This window comes from Cupressus sempervirens, chromosome 5 (assembly GCF_028749045.1).
Source record: "Cupressus sempervirens isolate cs-2001-9-10 chromosome 5, ASM2874904v1, whole genome shotgun sequence".
Taxonomy (NCBI): domain Eukaryota; kingdom Viridiplantae; phylum Streptophyta; class Pinopsida; order Cupressales; family Cupressaceae; genus Cupressus; species Cupressus sempervirens.
Window position 1 is genome coordinate 483,600,445 of NC_143122.1, and position 21,021 is coordinate 483,621,465.

Sequence of the window (21,021 nt, forward strand, 5' to 3'; positions counted from 1 at the left end):
CCTTCAACAATCTCCAACTTGAAACTATCTGCTTCCATTCTTAATCTCAAGACAATCTCATTTTGTAAGAATACACTTCTGATTAATCTTCTCCAGACTAAGTCAGAATTAACAAAACTTATGACCATTGTAATATCAAAAATAATATATCTAAAACTCCTGAACCTATTCTGTAACCGTTTCAGGTTCGGTTCCAAGTTCCAAATTCGAAAGTTCGTCAAAATTTTGGAAAGGGATTTGGGTTCATTAGTACAAAAACTTATATAAATTATAAACTATATATGTACATATACATATTTATGAAGCATTAGTTAAAATTAAAATGTAGCACAGTAGCATAAACACATTTAAACAACATAAACACCATAAACTTGTAATCATAGTGATCATAGTTCAGCATCAAAAATTCTGAACATTAAAAATAAATCATAGCATCGAGTTCAAGTATCATTGTTTCACATTCATTGTTCAACTAACAGAATATAAATCTATTAATATTCTAAGTTCTTCAATATTCGTCTTCTTCTTCTCCGCCATTAGTTGAGCTAAGGCCAATGGGATCAGCAGCAGCAGCAACATTAGTTGTGGATGCCAAAATATCATTAAATCTTGCAAAAAAATCTGATTTCTGCCATCTGCAGGGCCCAGCAAACAGGCCAATTCGAACTTGGTTTGATTTTCCCGGCTTGGTCCACCTAGGTTCGAACTTATTTCGAATGCAATTGAACCCACACTCAAAAATCAGCACCCTTCCTGAACCAGAGTTCGAACCGGACCTGAACTTTGAACCAGTTTGAACTTCGGCTGGTCCGGAGGGGAGGGCAGCGGAGGGACGAATTATGTTAACTTAGCCCATTCTTGGCATCAGCATTATCTGACAAATTCTCAATCCATTCTATCTTTTATTAGACATCTAATCACCGCATATGGATTACTGTCATCAACAAATTAACTTACTGTTTTCCAAACACGGCGAAGGCTCTGCTATTGCCCCCAAATAAATCCTGTCAGAAATCTGGGCCAATATTCTGTTATGCTTTTTACACTGTCCCTTTCCAAAAGCTTATCAATATTGCCATGCACGGTGTTGCAGCCCTTGACAAAATGCATGTAGGTTTGTGGCCTGTTCAGGTAACTTACCACCATCAACACCAACTCTTCCTGTGTGTTCACCCTCTGATCATCCATGCAGTGCTCTTCCAGCACAAGATACTGGGAAATTATTTCTACATCAAGAATCACTAAATTCTGCACTGTAAACAATGATCATTTCAGGCCGTTTCTAGTACATTGATGTTGATATACTATACAAGGTGTAAATTTATCCTTATATTGAAATTCCCTGTTTGGGACTAACAGCACGATCATCCTCATTGCTAACTGACTGTCTAAGGGATTGACTATAGCCCTTTCTTTTTCTAAGTCTTGTTTCCGCTCTGTTGAAGTTGGGGTCTGTTCTTTTGGTACTATTTTGAATTCTTCATGCAATATGGTTCAATCCTCCTTCACAGGGTCCAACTGCTTTGAACATAGAGGCTGCACTGTAGACCCTTCCGCCTCCATCCTCTTTGTTCAAACCTGGTCGTACGCATAGTGAGCATTGGGATCAGAAAACACATAGCACACCTGATTGAGCAGAACGGGCATGACCATGTCACCTATGCAGGCTGCAGGAAGCATGTTCAATCGCCCTTTTATTCCCTTAATACTAGTTATATAGAGATTATGCATTACTGTCATCACCAAATTAACTCATTTTTTTCCACACACGGCAGAGGCACTGCTATTGCCCCCAAATAAATCCTGTCAGAAATCTGGGCCAATATTCTGTTATGCTTTTTACACTCTCCCTTTCAAAAAGCCTATCAATATTGCCATGCACGGTGTTGCAGCCCTTGACAAAATGCATGTAGGTTTGTGGCCTGTTCAGGTAACTTCCACCGTCAACACCAACTCTTCCTGTGTATTCACCCTCTGATCATCCATGCAGTGCTCTTCCAGCACAAGATATTGGGAAATTACTTCTACATCAAGAATCATTAAATTCTGCACTGTAAACAATGATCATTTCAGGCCATTTCTAGTACATTGATATTGATGTACTATGCAATGTGTAAATTTATGCTTATATTGAAATTCCCTGTTTGGGACTAGCAGCACAATCATCCTCATCGCTAACTGACTGTCTAAGGGATTGCCTATAGCCCTTTCTTGTTCTAAGTCTTGTTTCGGCTCTGTCGAAGTTGGGGTCTGTTCTTTCGCCACTATTTCGAATTCTTCATTCAATATGGTTCAATCCTCCTTCACAGGGTCCAACTGCTTTAAACATAGAAGCTGCCCTGTACACCCTTCCGCCTCCACCCTCTTTGCTCGAACCTGGTCATATGCATAGTGATCATTGGGATCAGAAAACACATGGTACGCCTGATTGGGCAGAACGGGCATGACCATGTCACCTATGCAGGCTACAAGAAGCATGTTCAATCGCCCTTTTATTCCCTTAATACTAGTTATATAGAGATTTTTTGCCCGTGTTGTCAGTTCAGTTTATCATGTCAGCTACCGAAAGAGCCAGTGACATTTGAGATTGCTTTTCATCCTGACCTTGTTTCAACATATTGCCTTCCTCGTGTAAGAGCTCTACAGATTCTTCAGCCATCTCTATATGTTGGGAGGAAAACAATTTACATACGACTTTTGAAAACTGTAAAATTTGAAAATTCAAATCATTATCTCACTTTTCTTCTCATTTCTCTTTAACAGTTCTGGTATAGTCCTTTTTAATTTCTCATTTTCTTCTCTTAACATGTTTTCATTCTTCAACAGGAGGTTGTGACAGTGACATAGAAAAAGATGACATATGAAAAATAACCCCCACTTAAATGCGACTTTCTACAATATACAAGCTACTCATTTTACTGCCCCAAGCAATCACGAAAGCACCCTTCTTAACCTTCCATCTATCTGATTCAAACCTGATTTCAAATCCTTGAGAACCAAGTTGCCCAGCTAAAATCAAGTTGTGTTTGAGCTGGGGAATATATCTGACTAATTTTATGGTGGAAGAGCACCTTGAAGACTCTTGATCCTACTCAAGGGGATCAATTTTATTTTTGTGTCAGATTATTTGTTGTTCATTCAATGATGTAATAAGGCCTCATTAGGCCATTTGTGTTTGTAACAATACCATTTGGTCATTTTTATCTTAGGATCTTGAAGAGGCTCTAGTGAGTCAACGGTGATCAAATGTTCCAAAATGATGCTTAGGGATCTAAATGGTCCATTTTTAATGTTTGTAATGTTTTTCAGTCGCCACAATGTAACAAATGCAAGAAAATGCTAATGTTGTCAAAGTTGTCGTTGACAACTTTTTGTCAATTTCAAATCCTAACGGCCAAATGGTTTGAATTCCAGTTTGGTAGGTAGGATGGGTGTTAGAAAGTTGGTTTGTGGCCTGTATGGTTGAATTTTGCTGTAAGAAGGTGTTGTTGAAAATCTGAATGAGCAAGTGATTTTGGTTCAATTTCATCAGCAGCAAATTTCTGTTGTCAGTGACTAGTATGCTTGAAATCTGATTGAAGAACATCTAAAATTGATTGTTGACGACAGAGATTTGAGTTACGTTTATGTTGGATGTGATTTCGTTTGATTTGGAATAGATAGAAGGGATATCTCATAGAAGTACTGTTGATAGGTCTGTAACCCTGATCAACTAGGGTTTTGAGAAAGGATGTGTAGAATGTGTAGAATGTGTTAGAATGTGTAGAAAATATTAGAAAGATTCCTTTATCGGTGATATGAAGAGTCATCATATAGTTTTTAATGTTGCAGGAGTTTTGGAACCAGACCCACTTGGCTCCTGTTGGTAACAAGTTAATTTGAAGGCTAGGCATCCCTTATGTGACTAGCCTGGAGACTGTGAATAAGCATATACAGATTGATTGGTGGATGTGACGATCAATTTGAGGTTGGAATTGATGTTCTAAGGAGGGTGCAGAACTTTCCATGAATGTACTTTTCCTACAGTAATTGTTCTACTACAAGTTGCTTTGTTATCACATCTATTATGCCTACTAGGGCTTGTAAGTGGGGGTTTTGGGGTTCAGTGGTCAGAAGGGCAAAACCAGATCCAAACGTCTGTAATCCTGAAGTACTCTATAAAGGGTATATAGAAATGCCATTTGTTTGGGGGCATGCGTAGATAGATTTGAAGTGAAGTGCAAAATACACGATTCAGAGACCTAATTCCTAGTAGGTCTCCTGCTAAGACAATTTGTGCAAATTGAGAACTAGAAGATTAGGAGTAGATCCAAGGGGTCTAGATGATAATGACACATTGAGAAAAGAGTCTCAAACATGTCTGCAAAACTTGAGGGTGCTGAACACTTGTTGAACCTAGGATTGTGAGAATACTGACTGTGAGTTGGAAGACTCATTTGTAGTATTGATTTGTCTGGTTAACGGGGTCCATCAGGAGGTGGACTAAGACAAGTTCAAGCTACTTGCAAACCTGAGGCGAAGGGCTTGGTTGTTAGGAATCACTAAAGGGGTTCCTAGTTTGAAACAAATCGAGGTTGTTTAGACCTCTCTGCATCATTTAACAGCTAACTATTCCCATTTTTTAATTTTAATGACAAGTCCCCTTTACCAGAAACATCACAGGATTCATTATGACCCAAAACAACCTTACCGAAGTCACCAATTTGCAGATTTTCAAGATACTCCTTATGCAGAGTCACATGAAATGATTTTCCTAAATCAAGCACCCAAACATGAACTGCAGTTTCTTCAGCAGTTAGGATAAGAACACCTACATCCTCTTGGCATGCTACATTGGCTTCCTCTTCTTTGTGTTTTTCCACAACCTTCTTATATGTCCAACAATTCTTTTTGATGTGGCCTAGCTTGCCACAAAACCAACACCCAGTCTCTCTACTTCTAGATTTTGACCTTGCTTGTGATTTGTCACAATCACTCGGATTCTTTCCTCTTACTCTCAATCTGCCTCTGTCCTCTGCAATATAAACATTACCTGTTGGTGTCTCACCCTCGCTTTTCCTGCATATTTCTTCACTTAAAAACATCATCATCAAATTTAAAGGTATTTGTGCCAGAAACATAATTAATTACTGCCATAACCACACTATTCCAACTTTCAGGCAAAGAGAGTAAGACTAACAAAGCTTGAAATTCTTCATCAAAAGTAATTTTTATGGAAGCTGACTGACTGGTTACAGTTATATTTGAAAGTTCTGTTACAGATTTACCTTCAATCATTTTCATATTAACCAACTGCTTAGTAAGCAAAAAGTTTATTTGATGCTGAATGTTTTTCATACATTTATCCAATATAGTCATCAATTCAACAGTTTGCATTTGCTTTAGATATATTAAATGCTACAAATGGAAACAAGCACAACCAAATCACTCCTAATGCTTTTTATTCTAAATTATCCCAATCTTCATCGGACATAGCTGCAAATTTCTTAGCTTAACCTTGTAATGGTCGTCATAGATCTTTTTGTTATAAAGAATCCCCTATCTGCATTTTCCATAATGCATAATTCTTCTCATTGAATCGTCGACCTTTATTTCTTCAAATGCCATTGCTCCCACTCAACCTTGAATCTCTCGTCAACAATTGAACACAACCTGCTCCGATACCAATTGTTAAATATGAATTGACAAAAAGTAAAAACTAAGCAGAGATTCGAACATCAATTAAACAATATGAGACCAGATTTATAGTGGTTCGCCATAACTTGGCTCCATCCACTTTCAAAGCAGACCAATAATATTATTAATCAACGTTTCAGAGATACAACTCTCAACTACAACACAATGCAACAATCAGCATCCTTTTATAAACAGCCATAGCATTATCTGGAATATGAAGAGCCAAAAGACTTGGAGGGAAATCTGAATGACTGTTGAGTTTCACCTTCAACAGGAGGCACGCGATGTTGATAACAAACAAGGCTCTTAAACTTATTTCTTATTTTTTTTCAAGGAAAACCACAGCAATTTTCTAACTTATCTATCGGAATTCCAGGTTCAGTTCTTTTTCTTATACTACAATTTATTTCTTTTTGTTTTCAAGGAAAACCACAGCAATTTTCTAACTTATCTGTCAGAATTCCAAATTCAGTTCCTTTTGCTTCTTGAGAGGGAATTTGCGTCTTTGAATATGCAAATTTTTGGGTAGTTGCAAAACATGCCTGAAATTCTTCTGCATCCGTGTTCAAAGTTCAGATTCTTGGCCATACAATGGATCATTTTGCAGAATATATCAACGAATACAAAACTACAGTTTGACCATCCTTTCTACTTATTTCTAATTAATTTGATCAAATTCATAAATTACAAGGAGAGAGATGGTATTACGTTTTTAATTCTCCATTTTTGGAATCAAATATATGTTACAGCATATGGAAGCGAACTGCCTGACACAGGAAACAACCATGAATTATGTTTTTGTGCATCTGCCTGATCTTCTGAGAGTTGTCTACAAAATATATATATATATATATATATATTCAAGTGCATAGCTTTAAATAGTATTAGCCGTACAGAAGATCATGCTCTAGTTCATATATTCAAAAACACTGTGCACCAAAGCATTTTATCGAGGAACGCCACACAGAGCAAACTTCACATCCTTCCTTTTTCTATAGAACCAAATATAAGATACCCTTAAAATACGTCAATACTCAAGTAAATGAACATTGAGCCCTCCCGTCTATTACTCATGTTAAGGGTTTTATTAGTTCCTAGAAAGTAGCACGTCGAGCAAATAAAAAGACTCATTATATCCCACGCCCGGTTCTGAAGTAAGGAAGTAAATAAACTCTACCATATTCATGCATAAATAGGTATTGCTTAAGCATTAAAGGGCACAACGTTTTGAGAATTGGCAATATTTACATCAGTGTCTTTTTTTTTCCCAAGAAGGTACTTCAAACGTCTCCACGAATTCCAGCCCCGGGAGTTAGTACAAATGCAGGTAGCTGGAACTACTCTAGACATCAACCTCTGAAGAAAAAGCAGCCACCGGGCTGTGACAGGCAAAATTTTGCTCAAGAGACTAGATCGTCGCAAGTAATTTTAGTAAAACTACTATGTATTGTAAACATACATTAATTGCTCTCATTAAAAGAAGCTGATCTTGCACTTGCTGCAGGATTTGCACATAAAACACGAACATCAGTTTTTGTGTTATCCTTGCTCTCCGTCTTTGGCTGGAATGCTTTGAAAATCCCACCAGTAGTGATTGATTCTGATTTGCTGCCTAACCCCAATGTTGTCCAAATGGAACTCTTCGCTGCTTCTTCAGGGTCATCAATCCTCAAGGTTTTGGGAACCCAAATAGATCCATCCCCCTTGGACTCCGAGTGTGGTGCTGGCAAGTCTCTTGTGTGCTTGCCCAACATTGATGGACTTGAATCTGAGTTTGTCAATGGAGGAGCCACCGGTCCCAATGGCATGCCCCATGCAGGAGCCCAGTTTGCTTGCCCCCACATAGGACCAGAAGGAAAAGGCCAAGCAAATCCGGGATAGAGTCCTGTCCCAGGTTGAAACCAGGGAATCATTGAACTAGTCTGAAAGTTTTCAGGGCCCAACATTGCGCCTCCCGCGGCACTCATGAAGGGTGAAGTGCCAAAAAAGCTGCCACAATAGAATGGCCAAACTGGAGGATGAGGGCCTCTAACCCAGCTCATTGAACTATTCGGCAAGTCACAACTAACCCCCTGAGGAGGACTATTGGACTCAGACGACTCAACATCTGATTTCGTTAATTTATTTGATGGAGGACATAGTACTTTGGTGTTCGATGAAGCACAAACAGAATCGTCCAAAGTACCAATCTCAAGCGACTCCCCTCTTTTTTCATGTGCTTTCATTTCTGATGAATGCATGGTATTCCAAACAATTTCCCCTTTCATTTGACTTGAAGGGCAACTGGATTTCCGTAGATTTTCACTCTCATCTGAAAAGGGGCTAGAGGTTTCCAGACCGTCATATGCTCTCAAGTGATTCCCTGTCCCCTTTCTCGCACGGGAGAATGATTGTCCAGGACTGGTCATTTCCAGAGCAGAAAGCTCATATTTCATTGAATCCTCAGAATTACAATCGTTCGGGTGACCCAAATCCTTTTGAGGGGCAATAGCAGAGTGCTTGTTTTTCCTTCTACCTGCACCCACAGGTACATTCCTGAGAAGTCCACCAGCAGTCCAGTATCTCTGGCATTTCCTACAAAAATGCCTCGGTTGGTTCACATTGTAATTGTTATAGTAACAAAATTTAGTATCCAAGCTTTCACATCTAGGACAGGGCAGAAGCTTATTAGGCTTCTTGGGCGTTTCATCTTCTTTCTTAATACTTTTCTCAGACATCTCCACAACACCCATGTTTGCTTTCTCATCACACAACTTTTCCTTATCTATACTTACTTCACTCCCAATAATGGGTTTTTCAAGAGTCGCTTCGAAGAGCGATTCTCCATTGAAAATTTTTACATTGCTTAAAGATTCCTTATATTCAATGTCGGCATGTAGAGAAATTATGCTGCTATTCAACAATAAACTTGAATTGGTTTCATCAGAGTTGTGAGAATTTTTTGTTACCTCGGAGGTGTCTGTAGAGTCGGAGCTCCTGTCTGAAGAATCCGAGGAGGCAGAAAGCAGAGGGATTCTTCGTCCAAAGAGCTTAAACGCGGGATCTGACTGCAGCAGCGCAGCCACATCCTCCACGACTGTTTCTTCCGACATTTCAACCAGAGTACGAAGGTGTTTGTGGATCCAAATACAAATATTTCAGAGCGGGGGGAGAAATCAGATACGGAGGATGGATAAGAAGAAAATCAGATCTCAGCACAAATCGAGAATGGACACGCGTGGAGGGCTGAACATGTTACAAGGGATGAGATGATGATGATGATGAGATGAGCGACTGCCCACTCGGTTGTCCGGCCATTACGATGGGGATACACCAAAGAAAACAAAAAGGTTTTCCGCAAAACACATAACTCATTTGATAGGTATTATCCTTCCGTTTTGCGATTCCCCACGCTTATCCTTTCCGCTGCTTTACACTTTTTCCCCATGAAGTTGCGGCCTTTTCGTTTGTAATCAACTTTTTCCTTCTTCAGCTGGAGCAGCTACTTTTTGTACTTTTCGATATATTACTTTTTTTTAATGAAAGGAATCGTCCTTCCCACGTACTTTTTATCTCAAAAGCCACAACTTCTTTTATTGCCTCCCCTCTACTCGCTCTTCGCAAAACAAAATTAGGATTTTGTTTTTATTGTCGACTATTTAGAGACGAAGGTCTCATAGTTTAACATTTTATTTATTATTCTTTTCCTTTTCAAGTTACACTTTTCAAAATCTTAATAATTTATTCCTAAGTCTTTTGTTATTAATTAAGATTTCGAAGCAGCATCATTATAAATAAATAAGACTCCAAGTGTCATAATTCATTCCAATTGTAAATTGTTGTATTATTTTATATATGATGAAATATCTAGAAAATGAAATGACTATGTACACACAAAATTTACATACAAGTACATAAATGAATATCTAAGAGATAGAGTTGATTACAAAGTAAGAGATAGAGTTGATTACAATTGAACAAAAAAAGTGAAACTAGAAGCTTACAATATGTGCAAGTAAAAGTGGCTTTTCCAAAATTCGGATTTGAAAATTTTTGTGTTTGTTGTAAAATTGGCAAAATGGAATTAGCTTAGCGGATTTCCAATCTTGCCTCAAAATCAGGCTTTCCAACTTTCCACTAGCAAGTAGGAATTGAAAATTAAAACCTGGTTATGTTTTTTAAAGAGTGTAAAAACAATAGATTGGACTACTTTTTGAAATTTGTCTTCAACTCCAAGCTTAAACATAAAAATGTGTCTTCACACACATCTTCCAAGTGAAACAAATAGTTTAAGTAAAATCCCAAAAATCGGAATGAAGATTTGCAAAACCTTGATTTGACTAAACCAAGGTTTGTAAAAATCTCGATTTTTTAAATTTCACTAACCAAATGAACCCTTGTAGATGCAATATCTTTGGGATTGGGTTACATAGTTCATTTCAAAATTGTCTTGAATATGTTTTATACTGTGGAGTGTTGTTAGGCTTGCGTTATTTAATTATACCAGATGAATTTGCAAACACATCAACACCTGCAAGACTGCTTCCATGATTTTACTATGGGAATGTAGACTGAGTTGTAGAGTTCCAAATGATGCTCACACAGAGGGATATTTTCTATAATGAGGAGTTGTAGTAGACCACTTTCCTTGGATAGCATCTATTATCAATGCAAATTATTAGAAAACATAGATATTTTTTACTATGAATGTTATTTTTCCTAGGATATTGGAGATTTGGTGTATTTCCAAGCCATGGGATGTTGTATGTCATCTGAGAATGCTTGTGCAAAATGATGCAATCTTGGGCTAAAGAAGTTGACATTGAAACTACTAAGCTTTTACAAAGGCGAGCAATAGAATGTGCCCTAAATCAAAGCTAAACAAGATTTTTGAGTGGCAATTTGTGCACATTTACAACATGTTCTCATGCCATTACATAGCTTATTTTGGCTAGCAGTGACTACTCAAATTTAATAGGAGAAATTTGTGGAGCTTGTGGAGTTACTAGTCCCATGCAAAAGCAATGATCTTATTTGATTTTAAAATATAATTTTCTTAATTAACTAATTTTTATACTTTATTCAACAGGCAGTATTTAGTATTTAATTAAAACTAAATTGTACCCAGCAAGCAAAGGATTTTCATTCAAAATAGTAATATTTTTCAAAAATTGTCTTTCATATATACTCAGAAAAATAACAGGTAGTCAAAAACATTAAAAATTGAAATATCACTATAATTTTCAACTTCACAATACTTTGCACAGTTTTAATAATTGATAGAGATTGCACTTTCAAAAAAAGGTGTGATTGTCTAATTGTCTCAATATTTTAATAATTGATAGAGAAAATCTCTGAAGACAAAGTTGCTTACTAATATGAATGTTTAGATGTTTAGGTTGCTAATTTTAATTTTTTTTAAACCAAATTGAGTCTACAAATAAACATGGTACTATGCGCAAGAAAATTAAAAAGAACAACTTAACACTACTGCACATTCTTGTAGTAAATTAGAATAAAGTTACCAAACAAATATAAATTACAACTAAATTGAATTGTTCATTACTGTTGCAGCCAACTATATTATCTAATTTGAATTTTATGTTATCAACTACAATGTGCAAAATCTAGTGTTGGATAACTTGAGACCGTGTTTCCTTCTTGGAATTTTGATATGTTACTCTAACCTTTTGGTATGAAGTCTAGACTTCATGTTCAAGGCATTCAAATCTAAGACATACAAGCTTTCAAAAGCTAATGAAGTACACAGGCATTCATTTTTCAACAATTGCTGCATTAACCATTAAAAAGGAAGGCCTCTATATAATTACCTACAAGAATCATTGAAAAAAGCAATCCCTCTGTTCTTCACTTCCTTTACAAATATATTATGTCATTTCCAGCTTTGCACCATGAACGTGTTAGCCCAAACTTCATACCAAGCTAAATGACATTCAAAGCTAGTTACTATCTAAAGTATTCAAAAGTTGGTGAAGAATAAAGGTATTTCTTTTTCAACAATGGTTGTAAGTGATTATAGAGATAAATTCCTTGCTAATATTATCAATTGCAATGTGCAAAATCTATAATGTTGTATATCTTTAGACCATGATTCCTTCTTGGAGTTTTGAATTAAAACATTCACCTTATAGACTCATGCATACAACATTTAAGAAGTTACTAATACTTATGTCAACTAATTCTTCTAAAAATTACTAGAATGTATATAATAAAAACCAGACAATGGGTAAGAAGAATGTATTGAGTCTTTATCAAAATTCAGCCTTAGTTGTTGAGATGTGCAACATCTTCATTACTAGTGACAAATTCCATTAATGCAATCCACACTAACACAACAGTTGATTCCCTTGGGTTTGCTTCATCATTTGGTATGTCATTTGCATACTCATCAACAAAACTCACTTTAGTCTCTTCTTCTTCTTCTTCTTCTTCCAACATAATATTGTGCAAAATAGAACGCACAAAAATAGTTTTTGGCAGTAGTTGCAAATTTGGATGAAATTTTTTTGAATTTAAAAGTTGGCAAATCCCTTTTAGTCTTCCAAAGGCACATTCAATGACAATATGAGTTGAAGATAGCTTAAAGTTTAATGACTTTTGATTATCTATTGTAGCTCCATTAATAGATGTGATTAACCATGGTAATAATGGATATCCACCATCACCAACAATGTACTCTCTCATATTTGATGAACCAATAGAAACTGAAACTCCATTTGACCTCTCCCCACCTTCACATAACCTATAGAAGGAAGAATTTCTTAGAAGCCTAGCATCACTTATAGATCCAGGCCAACCTGTAAAAATATCTGTGAAACACATATTACTATCAACAATGGCTTGTAATGACATACTGTAGTTATGATCTTGATCATACCAATCAGATGAGCATTCATTTTTTGGGAGTTCAAAATCAATTTGAGTTGCATCTATAGCACCACAATAATTTGGAAATTCTTGTTTTTGGTGAAATCCATGCTTGACAAATTCAAGTGTAGAATGATTTCTTGGCCATTGTATGTAGTTTTGGAAATTGACATGCATGCATTGACGAACTTTTTCACAACTTTTGCAACTATTGATTTTCCACACCCAAAAAGTTTTCTTATGTTAATCATAGGCATTCCAGATGACAGTCTTAAAATAGCAATAGCCACATGTTTCTCAATTGGAAGTACCCTACTCTTGATAGATGTTGCTAATGACGACGATATATCACCTTGTTTAAGATCTTTATTTAATGATTCACATAGAAATTGAAACAATGTATATGGTAACCTAAAGATGCTACAGAATCGTTGGTCATCACATTTAACTTCACAAATGTAATGATTCCACCAATGCAAGGAGTGTGGTTTGACATACCACTCACCACTAACCATCCCTTCCCATTGAGAAGTAGAAAATTCTTAATTTACAAGTGTACTTTGTTGTTCACAACTTATCACATGGAACTCCAAACCTATTTCAACATCCGCATCATCTGTTGAATAATGAGAATCTTAAGCAATTTCTTTCTTGTATTTCTTGAATATGTTTGTTGAATTTTCAATATCACAACAAACATGTAATGTTATCTGTTGTATCACATAAACACATTCTAGTAGTATTCTGACTCTTTTCATGGTATTGGGATCCATATTGTATACTACAAAATTAAAAGTTACAAATGATAAAAATAAAAACAAGGTGTATGTTGAACTATAAAATTATAAAAAATTGAATCACTCATACAATATTCTAGTTCAAGATAACAAATTTAACACTACAAACATAAAAAATGAAATCATTTACATTTATTGTGAAGTACACAATAGTCAATTTTCTAATTAGGCCATTTCTTCAACAATCTACTTTTAGTGGTCTTTCCAATGGGAATCTCAACTTGATTTTAATAACTACACATAGAAAAGAGTTACAAATCTTCACAATCAGTAACAAAATTCAATAGTACAGATAAATCACATGCAAAAATCAGAGGCAAAGTCCTATTGTTTTAAATTGTTTAACATTTTCTTTTATAGTGCAACATAAGAATTAGACAACAAAGATTGAATATAAAGAGGATTTTTGTCCTAAAACAAATCATGACTTTTGGAGACAACCATATGATTCTAAATTGGGCAAATAGTTAATGACAGAAGTTGTGCCACAATTAAGTGTGTCTTTCATACATCATTTGAACAACTTTGCAAATTGATAAATCTAGAAATGAACTAAACATTCAACAATAGTATTATATTACACACTTTGTAATGAAATAACTTGCACAATAGAAGAAATAATATGAAATATTATATAAATACTTGATAATAACTAAGAGTAATAGGCCACTTCGAGGGGGCAACCTCCAAATATTTCCAATGAGAACACCATTCACAATATGATGATGAAATAAGACTCACAACCTCCTATAAATACCTAATTATGCTTAGGTTGAATAGACACAACCCTACATAACACCTAGGCCTACCTACCCTACTAAATGATAATATAATAATGGTAACATGACTTAATTAAGGATTAAGATAGCCACATGTTGACTATTCATAATCCTATATACACCAATATTAAGGGTGTAGCATGCCCCCTCTCTTGAATATTAAGGGTGTAGCATGCCCCCTCTCTTGAAAGAAACATTGTCCTCAATGCTAACCAAGTGTGGATTCTTTTGAATGAACTCCTCATCCTCCCATGTGGCCTCTTCAACTAGTAAATTCTTCCATTGGATGAGATACTGAGTCAGGGTTCTATTCCTCAACTTCTTCGTGGATGTTTGAAGAATGCATTATGGTTCCAAAATTATTCTCCCTTCTTCATCAAGTTCTAGTAGTACTGTTTGAGTAGGAATATTATGCCCAATTACCTTCTTCAAACGAAAAACATGAAAAACTGGATGTATTTTTGTTGTTGGTGGCAACTCAAGCTTATAGGCAACACTACCAATCTTTTGCATGATTTGGTATGGTCCATAATATCTTGGAGACAACTTATTATTCTTTTTTTTTGCTTCATTGAGATTTGTTTATAAGGCTGAAATCTCAAGAAGACCTAGTCCCCAGCTTCAAAATTTCTTTCACTACAATGTTGGTCCACTTATTGTTTCATTCAATTTTGTGCCATAGTTAAATTCTCCTTGAGTCTTGAAAGTACCTGTTGTTGATGAAGCAATTGGTCCTCTACAACCTGAACTCTTGGTGACACCTTTAATGATGATGTGATGGAAGGAGGATGATATCCATAAAGTGCCAAAAATGGAGACATTTTTGATGAGCTATGAAAAGAAGTATTATACCACCATTCTGTAAGATGTAGCCAATCTTCCCATTGAGATTGTTTTTTGAAGTGAAACAATGTAGATATCCTTCCAAACATTTATTAACCACCTCAATTTACCCATTTGATTGAGGATGATATGAAGAACTACGAGCTAATTGAGTACCCAAACATGAGAAAAAATCTTTCCAAAAGTGACTAGTAAAGATAAGATCACAATCACTAATAATAACCTTAGGTCTAATGACCCTGCTCAAATCTAATCCCAAAATGTTGATAAAGGTTCAAGAAAACACTTTACATACAAGAGTCATATGACTGATATAAAATTTCAATTTGCTTTTATGGTTCTTTCCTTCACTTAGCATCAATAAGAATGCTTGCAAGAAGACTCTAAATTGACTAAACAATGACCTAACATGAATGTGCAACTCGTTTTGACAATATTCAATGCATATATGTGACTGAAACTACTTGCAATATGCAGCTACATCAACTAGTAATTATGACAAACACTTTGGATGCAACCTACGATGGCATTAATGCACTTATAGCCAAGTAGCATTAATACAAACACTTGATATGCATAATTATAACATTATTTATGCCAAAAAAAGAACCTACAGCCAATTGACATTTTGTCAAACAATTGGCATGCAAACTAATAAGCTGATCATGAATGATAGATACATGTTCAATTGCAACTATATCAGACCAACGACTTATGTCTCCTTTATTGCACATAAAATGTCAACTACAATGCTAGTATGAAATGGCTTACATCTGCAAAAATAATGCTTAAATCTATTACAACTTTCACCTATAGCCTTACCTTCTAATATGCATCTAAATGATAAGAACAATGCATGAAATATCCAAAGGAACCTGATTGTAGATGGCTACAATAATTTTCTCCAATGCTGCCTTTCTGCTTTGCTTTTTTTTATCTGCTTTTTCACTTGCTTTTTCGAACTACTTTCAAAAACTCAAACCCTTAGGTAATCTGAGTATACAAATTAAGCTCAACTTGAAATGGCTAAATACCACTTCCAAAGTGCAACCCTTCGGAAGATCTTTCACTTCCTCAATTATTTGATCTATTGGGAGGTATCGTTCCCAAAGATCAATAGACTATCTGAAACCCTTGGCTTCACAATAGACCATGTGATTGTATTCACAATCTAATGTCAAGAGAAATGATAAAAATAGGATGATGAGAATGAAGCCCAGGATGCCTATTTATTCTTTTTCTCCACTTTCTCCAGAAACTTCTAGAACATTATTTTTATTTTATTTATTAAGTGACTTCATAAGATATTTTTCAAGTCACTTTATTAAATTAATTAAATATAAAGTTACCTTTTTAATATTTATTTATTTGATAACTTTATAAATAATTAACTTAATACCACTTATTTATTTAATTAAAATAATTAATTAGTCATCCTCAAAAAAAAAATTATTTTGGACAACTTAATTAATTAAATTAATTAAATCAAATTACTGCCAAAATGGGGACATTACAATCCGCCCCTCCTGAAATTGCTTGACCTCAAGCAATTCACCACCTGGATCCCACAAGAAGAACTGCATAATGTCCTTGTCATCGCCAAACAACTCCTACAACATTTGCTCAATCCATCTGTCATTCTATCGTACCAACTCAATACCACCAACACATTCCACTAGCCTAAGTGGAATGTACAACCCAACTCTGCAACAATGGTGAACATTCTCAAATGAAATTGTACCCAGTATTGAGAATCCACATACTGTAAAACTCCTGCAATCAACACAACTTTGTAGATCACCGGCCACTATCTCATAACCATAACTCCCATGCATCGTTGATGGCGAATAGTCATCACATGATAGATAGCAAGAACTAGAACCCAAACCAAATCTGACTGCCATCAAGTCCTCAACACCTGGATCCAATGAAAACTAATGAACATATCCTGTAGTATAATGCTGATTAAAATAACCAACCTCAATCGATAGCTCACCATACACAGGTGATGCAACCCACTGCAACTGATTACTAACCAAGTTGAAACTAACTACTACTTCCAAAGATATTGCCAAGGGAGTAGTGTCACTAGCAGGAACCATGCCAACTGCTGACTCACCAACATCACACATGATCTCTGATACAACATCAGTAGTCTCCTTGCCATTCGTAGTAGAGACCACCACCAAGTCAAACATACCTCCGTGCTCAGCTGCAGTGCCCAACTCAACTGATCCTGCCTCCAGTGGAATTGAACCAAACATGCCAATACTGGTATCAAGGATAGATATATCCTCATCTCCACTGCCTCTATCAACCTTGACCATGGACATCCTCGGATCACCAGACACCGTGGTCTGTGACTGTATAGAATCTGGTAAAGATTGAAGTCGCTCTAACTCCATGGTCACCTCAGCCAAATGAAAATATGACTCCTCAAAAGTAAATTGTGTACTCTCAAGAAACTCAGAAGTCACCTCAAGCTGCTGAGTAAGCTCATTCAACTCATCTTCCTTGACCAATAATGCACCATATGTTGTACTACCCCACTCCATAAGATAATCTCTGTTAGTACCAACTGCATATAATTATGTCTCAAAATCTGGATAGCCTCCCATAAAGAGTGGATCTCTATCAAGGAAAGATAACTACCTCCCCGCTCATCACTAGTAGGAGAACCCCATCCATAAACTGCTAGCAACTAACAAGCAACATCGAAATGCTCGCAAATGATATCAATGTCTCATTCACTAACTCTCAACTAACTAGACACATGATTGTGTTGGCTGGTCAAACTCCTATACTCTAACCTTGGTACACTATCCAAGGGAGTAACCACAGAATAGCTATTGTCTGTAATACTGCCATCCAAATTCTGCAGTCCAATTGCTGAACTTGTATCATCAAATAGAGTGACTGAAGCATCAACATAAACCTCTGTATCAATGGAACCTACTGAAGAGACTAAGTCCTCGACACTGTCCACAACATCCCCCTGGGTGTCATCTATAATAATCAGATCCTGGGACTCTTCTGTAAATTTTGTCATATCTGAGAGATCATCAACCCATTCCAATAAGAATGGTCAACTGGATACATGAAAAATGCCCAACACAGGTGTATAAAAACTAATTCCAGCATCAGACAAGCTGCTGGCATGGATTAAAACTACACTTGGTAAACTACTAATCAAGTCCATGATGGTGCAACAAATACTATTACCAAAAAATGATAGACATCTCTAATCAAAATATTCCCAAGTACTAAGATAAGGATCCCAACAACTGATCCATGAACGAAAATCAACTGGCAACTCAAGTAAACTCCTCACCTAAGTAATGTGAACAATACCAATTGACTTCACACACCTGTCTACTGTACCCACTACAATCTTTGAATCCGGAGTGTGAATGCTAGACATACTCATATCATCATCAACATGTGACCTGATTGTAAAAGAAAATTGATTCCCTGCCATATATGCTAACTCCTGAACTAAACTCACCTCGAGACAAAGCTCATCCACATGTCTCTCAAAATCCTGGAGAGCCAACTGAGTATACATCAAGGAATTTCGAGTATCCTCCAGCTCATGAGAAAATCGGTCGACCTCCTCTTCCTTCTTCTTCAATGCATTTGAATAGATCCCCACAAGATTAAGGAGATGATCGCGATCTGAAATTAGGTGTATGTAACTTACCTTTGTTGCTTCCATGCCTTCCTTGATCTTTTGTAAGTCATCACAAAAAGAACCTATTGTGACTCCTTTCTGTCTCTCTTGCAGTTGAATCATCCAAATGTGATTCTCGATCAATCCGTGCATCTTGTCATGATGAGATAAAGCCACGAAAATATCCTTTTTCTTCATCTTTAGTTGGCTTGCCAAAACACATGAAGAACTACTAGCCTCTATCTCATGCGAAGAAGCATCCAATTGTGCCTGATACTCATTTTTTGCAAAGTCTTGAATACTCACTTTCTAATCAACTGTACTATCCTCAAACATGACAGTATCCTTAACTGTTGTAACTTCATCCAACCCAACTATATTGGAATCACTATCTGTATCAATCACGTAGTCTAGTGTGTCTATGATATCACCTTCTGATGCAATTGGCTCAACCTACACAACATCTGTGACCACTTATGCCTGTGTAGATGATGCAGATAAACAATTACCTAAAGATGTGCTAATGTCTTCTTGTATCGAATCAACATGTCTGTTAAACTCCTCATACAAGTTTCTACCTGTCATAGGAAAAGTACTTCGATCATTAGGCCTATCAATCAGGCTCTTTAACCATGTACATGCCATAGGTGACACATTCCTCTTTTTTGTCCAAACCCACCATAAATCTTCTGCCAAAAGTTTAGAAATTTCATCCTCCTCCTCAAACAAGATTGTGAACATGATGGAGTGCATCGATGCTAATACGCTATTGGGATGAAACTCATCCATAATATTCTAAAATGTGTTAAACATCCTACGAATGTCACAAATACAACCTATTGCTAGCATAATGTTTTCAAATCTACACCTTGCAAATACTTCAAGTAATCTTGCCCTTTTTGTGAAATAAGGGTCCCGGATGTTGTCCAACTTTTCAAAGCTTTTTACCATGGTGTGAAGTATCTCTCTCATAATTTGATCATCATAAGAATTAAGGCCAGCTATTATCCTCATGATTTCACTAATGCAAGAGAGCTGCAAGTCTTATCACCTCATCATGATGTCTCAATAAGTGGGGCTTAACCAATGAACCAAATGCTAGAGATAAAACTATTTGCATAGCATCGGGTTTTGATTGATCAATCTTGCCTAAATAATTTTCCAACTCCTCCAAAGTTTTTAGAAGGTCCTTTGTTCACTGAAATGGGCAATCTAATTTCTTCTTTGCATTGTGCATTCTTTCTTCCAAATCCATGTCTCTTGTTAACGCCATACTGATAATTGAATTCATTTTGAAATAACCTAGTCAGGCTGGTAAGAAACCGCTCTGATACCACTGTAATGACCCTGCTCAAATCTGATCCCAAAATGCTAATTAAGGTTCAAGAAAACACTTTGCATACAAGGGTCATATGACTGATATAAATTTTCAATTTGCTTTTATGGCTCTTTGCTTCACTTAGCATTAATAAGAATGCTTGCAAGAAGACTCTGAATTGACTAAACAATGACCTAACATGAATGTGCAACTTATTTTGACAATATTTAATGCATATATGTGACTGAAACTACTTGCAATATGCAGCTACAACAACTAGTAATTATGACAAACACTTTGGATGCAACCTACGATGGCATTAATGCACTTATAGCCAAGTAGCATTAATACAAACACTTGATATGCATAATTATAACATTATTTATTCCAAAAAAAGAACCTACAGCCAATTGACATTTTGTCAAACAATTGGCATGCAAACTAATAAGCTGATCATGAATGATAGATACATATTCAATTACAACTATATCAGACCAGCGACTTATGTCTCCTTTATTGCACATAAAATGTCAACTACAATGCTAATATGAAATGGCCAAGACTCTTGGCTTACATCCACAAGAATAATGCTTAAATCTGTTACAACTTTCACCTACAGCCTTACCTTCTAATATGCATCTAAATGATAAGAATAATGCATGAAATATCCAAAGGAACCTGATTGTAGATGGCTGTAATAATTTTCTCCAATGCTGCCTTTCTACTTTGCTTTTTCTGATCTAGTTTTTCACTTGCTTTTTTGAACTACTTTCAAAAACTCAAACCCTCAAGTAGTCTGAGTATACAAATTAAGCTCAACTTGAAATGGCTGAATACCACTTCCAAAGTGCAACCTTTTAGAAGATCTTTCACTTCCCCAGTTATGCAATCTACTGGGAGGTATTGTTCCCAAAGACCAATAGACTATCTGAAACCCTTGGCTTCACAATAGACCATGTGATTGTATTACAATATGATGTCAAGAGAAATGATAAAAATAGGATGATGAGAATGAAGCCCAGGATGCCTATTTGTTCTTTTTCTCCACTTTCTCCAGAAACTTTTAGAATA

The 21,021-nt window shown here is 36.1% G+C and overlaps 1 protein-coding gene across 1 annotated transcript; it reads right to left on the reverse strand.

The window, feature by feature from the left end:
• Window positions 1–392: 392 nt before the first annotated feature.
• Window positions 393–9,027, reverse strand: LOC149556851 (cyclic dof factor 2-like). Its single transcript, XM_089831440.1, has 2 exons — window positions 6,925–9,027; window positions 393–5,652 (listed from the first exon to the last, which is right to left on the reverse strand). Exon 1 carries the CDS (start codon window positions 8,766–8,768, stop codon window positions 7,137–7,139), a length of 1,632 nt encoding a protein of 543 aa, XP_089687566.1. The 5' UTR covers window positions 8,769–9,027; the 3' UTR covers window positions 393–5,652; window positions 6,925–7,136.
• Window positions 9,028–21,021: the final 11,994 nt, after the last annotated feature.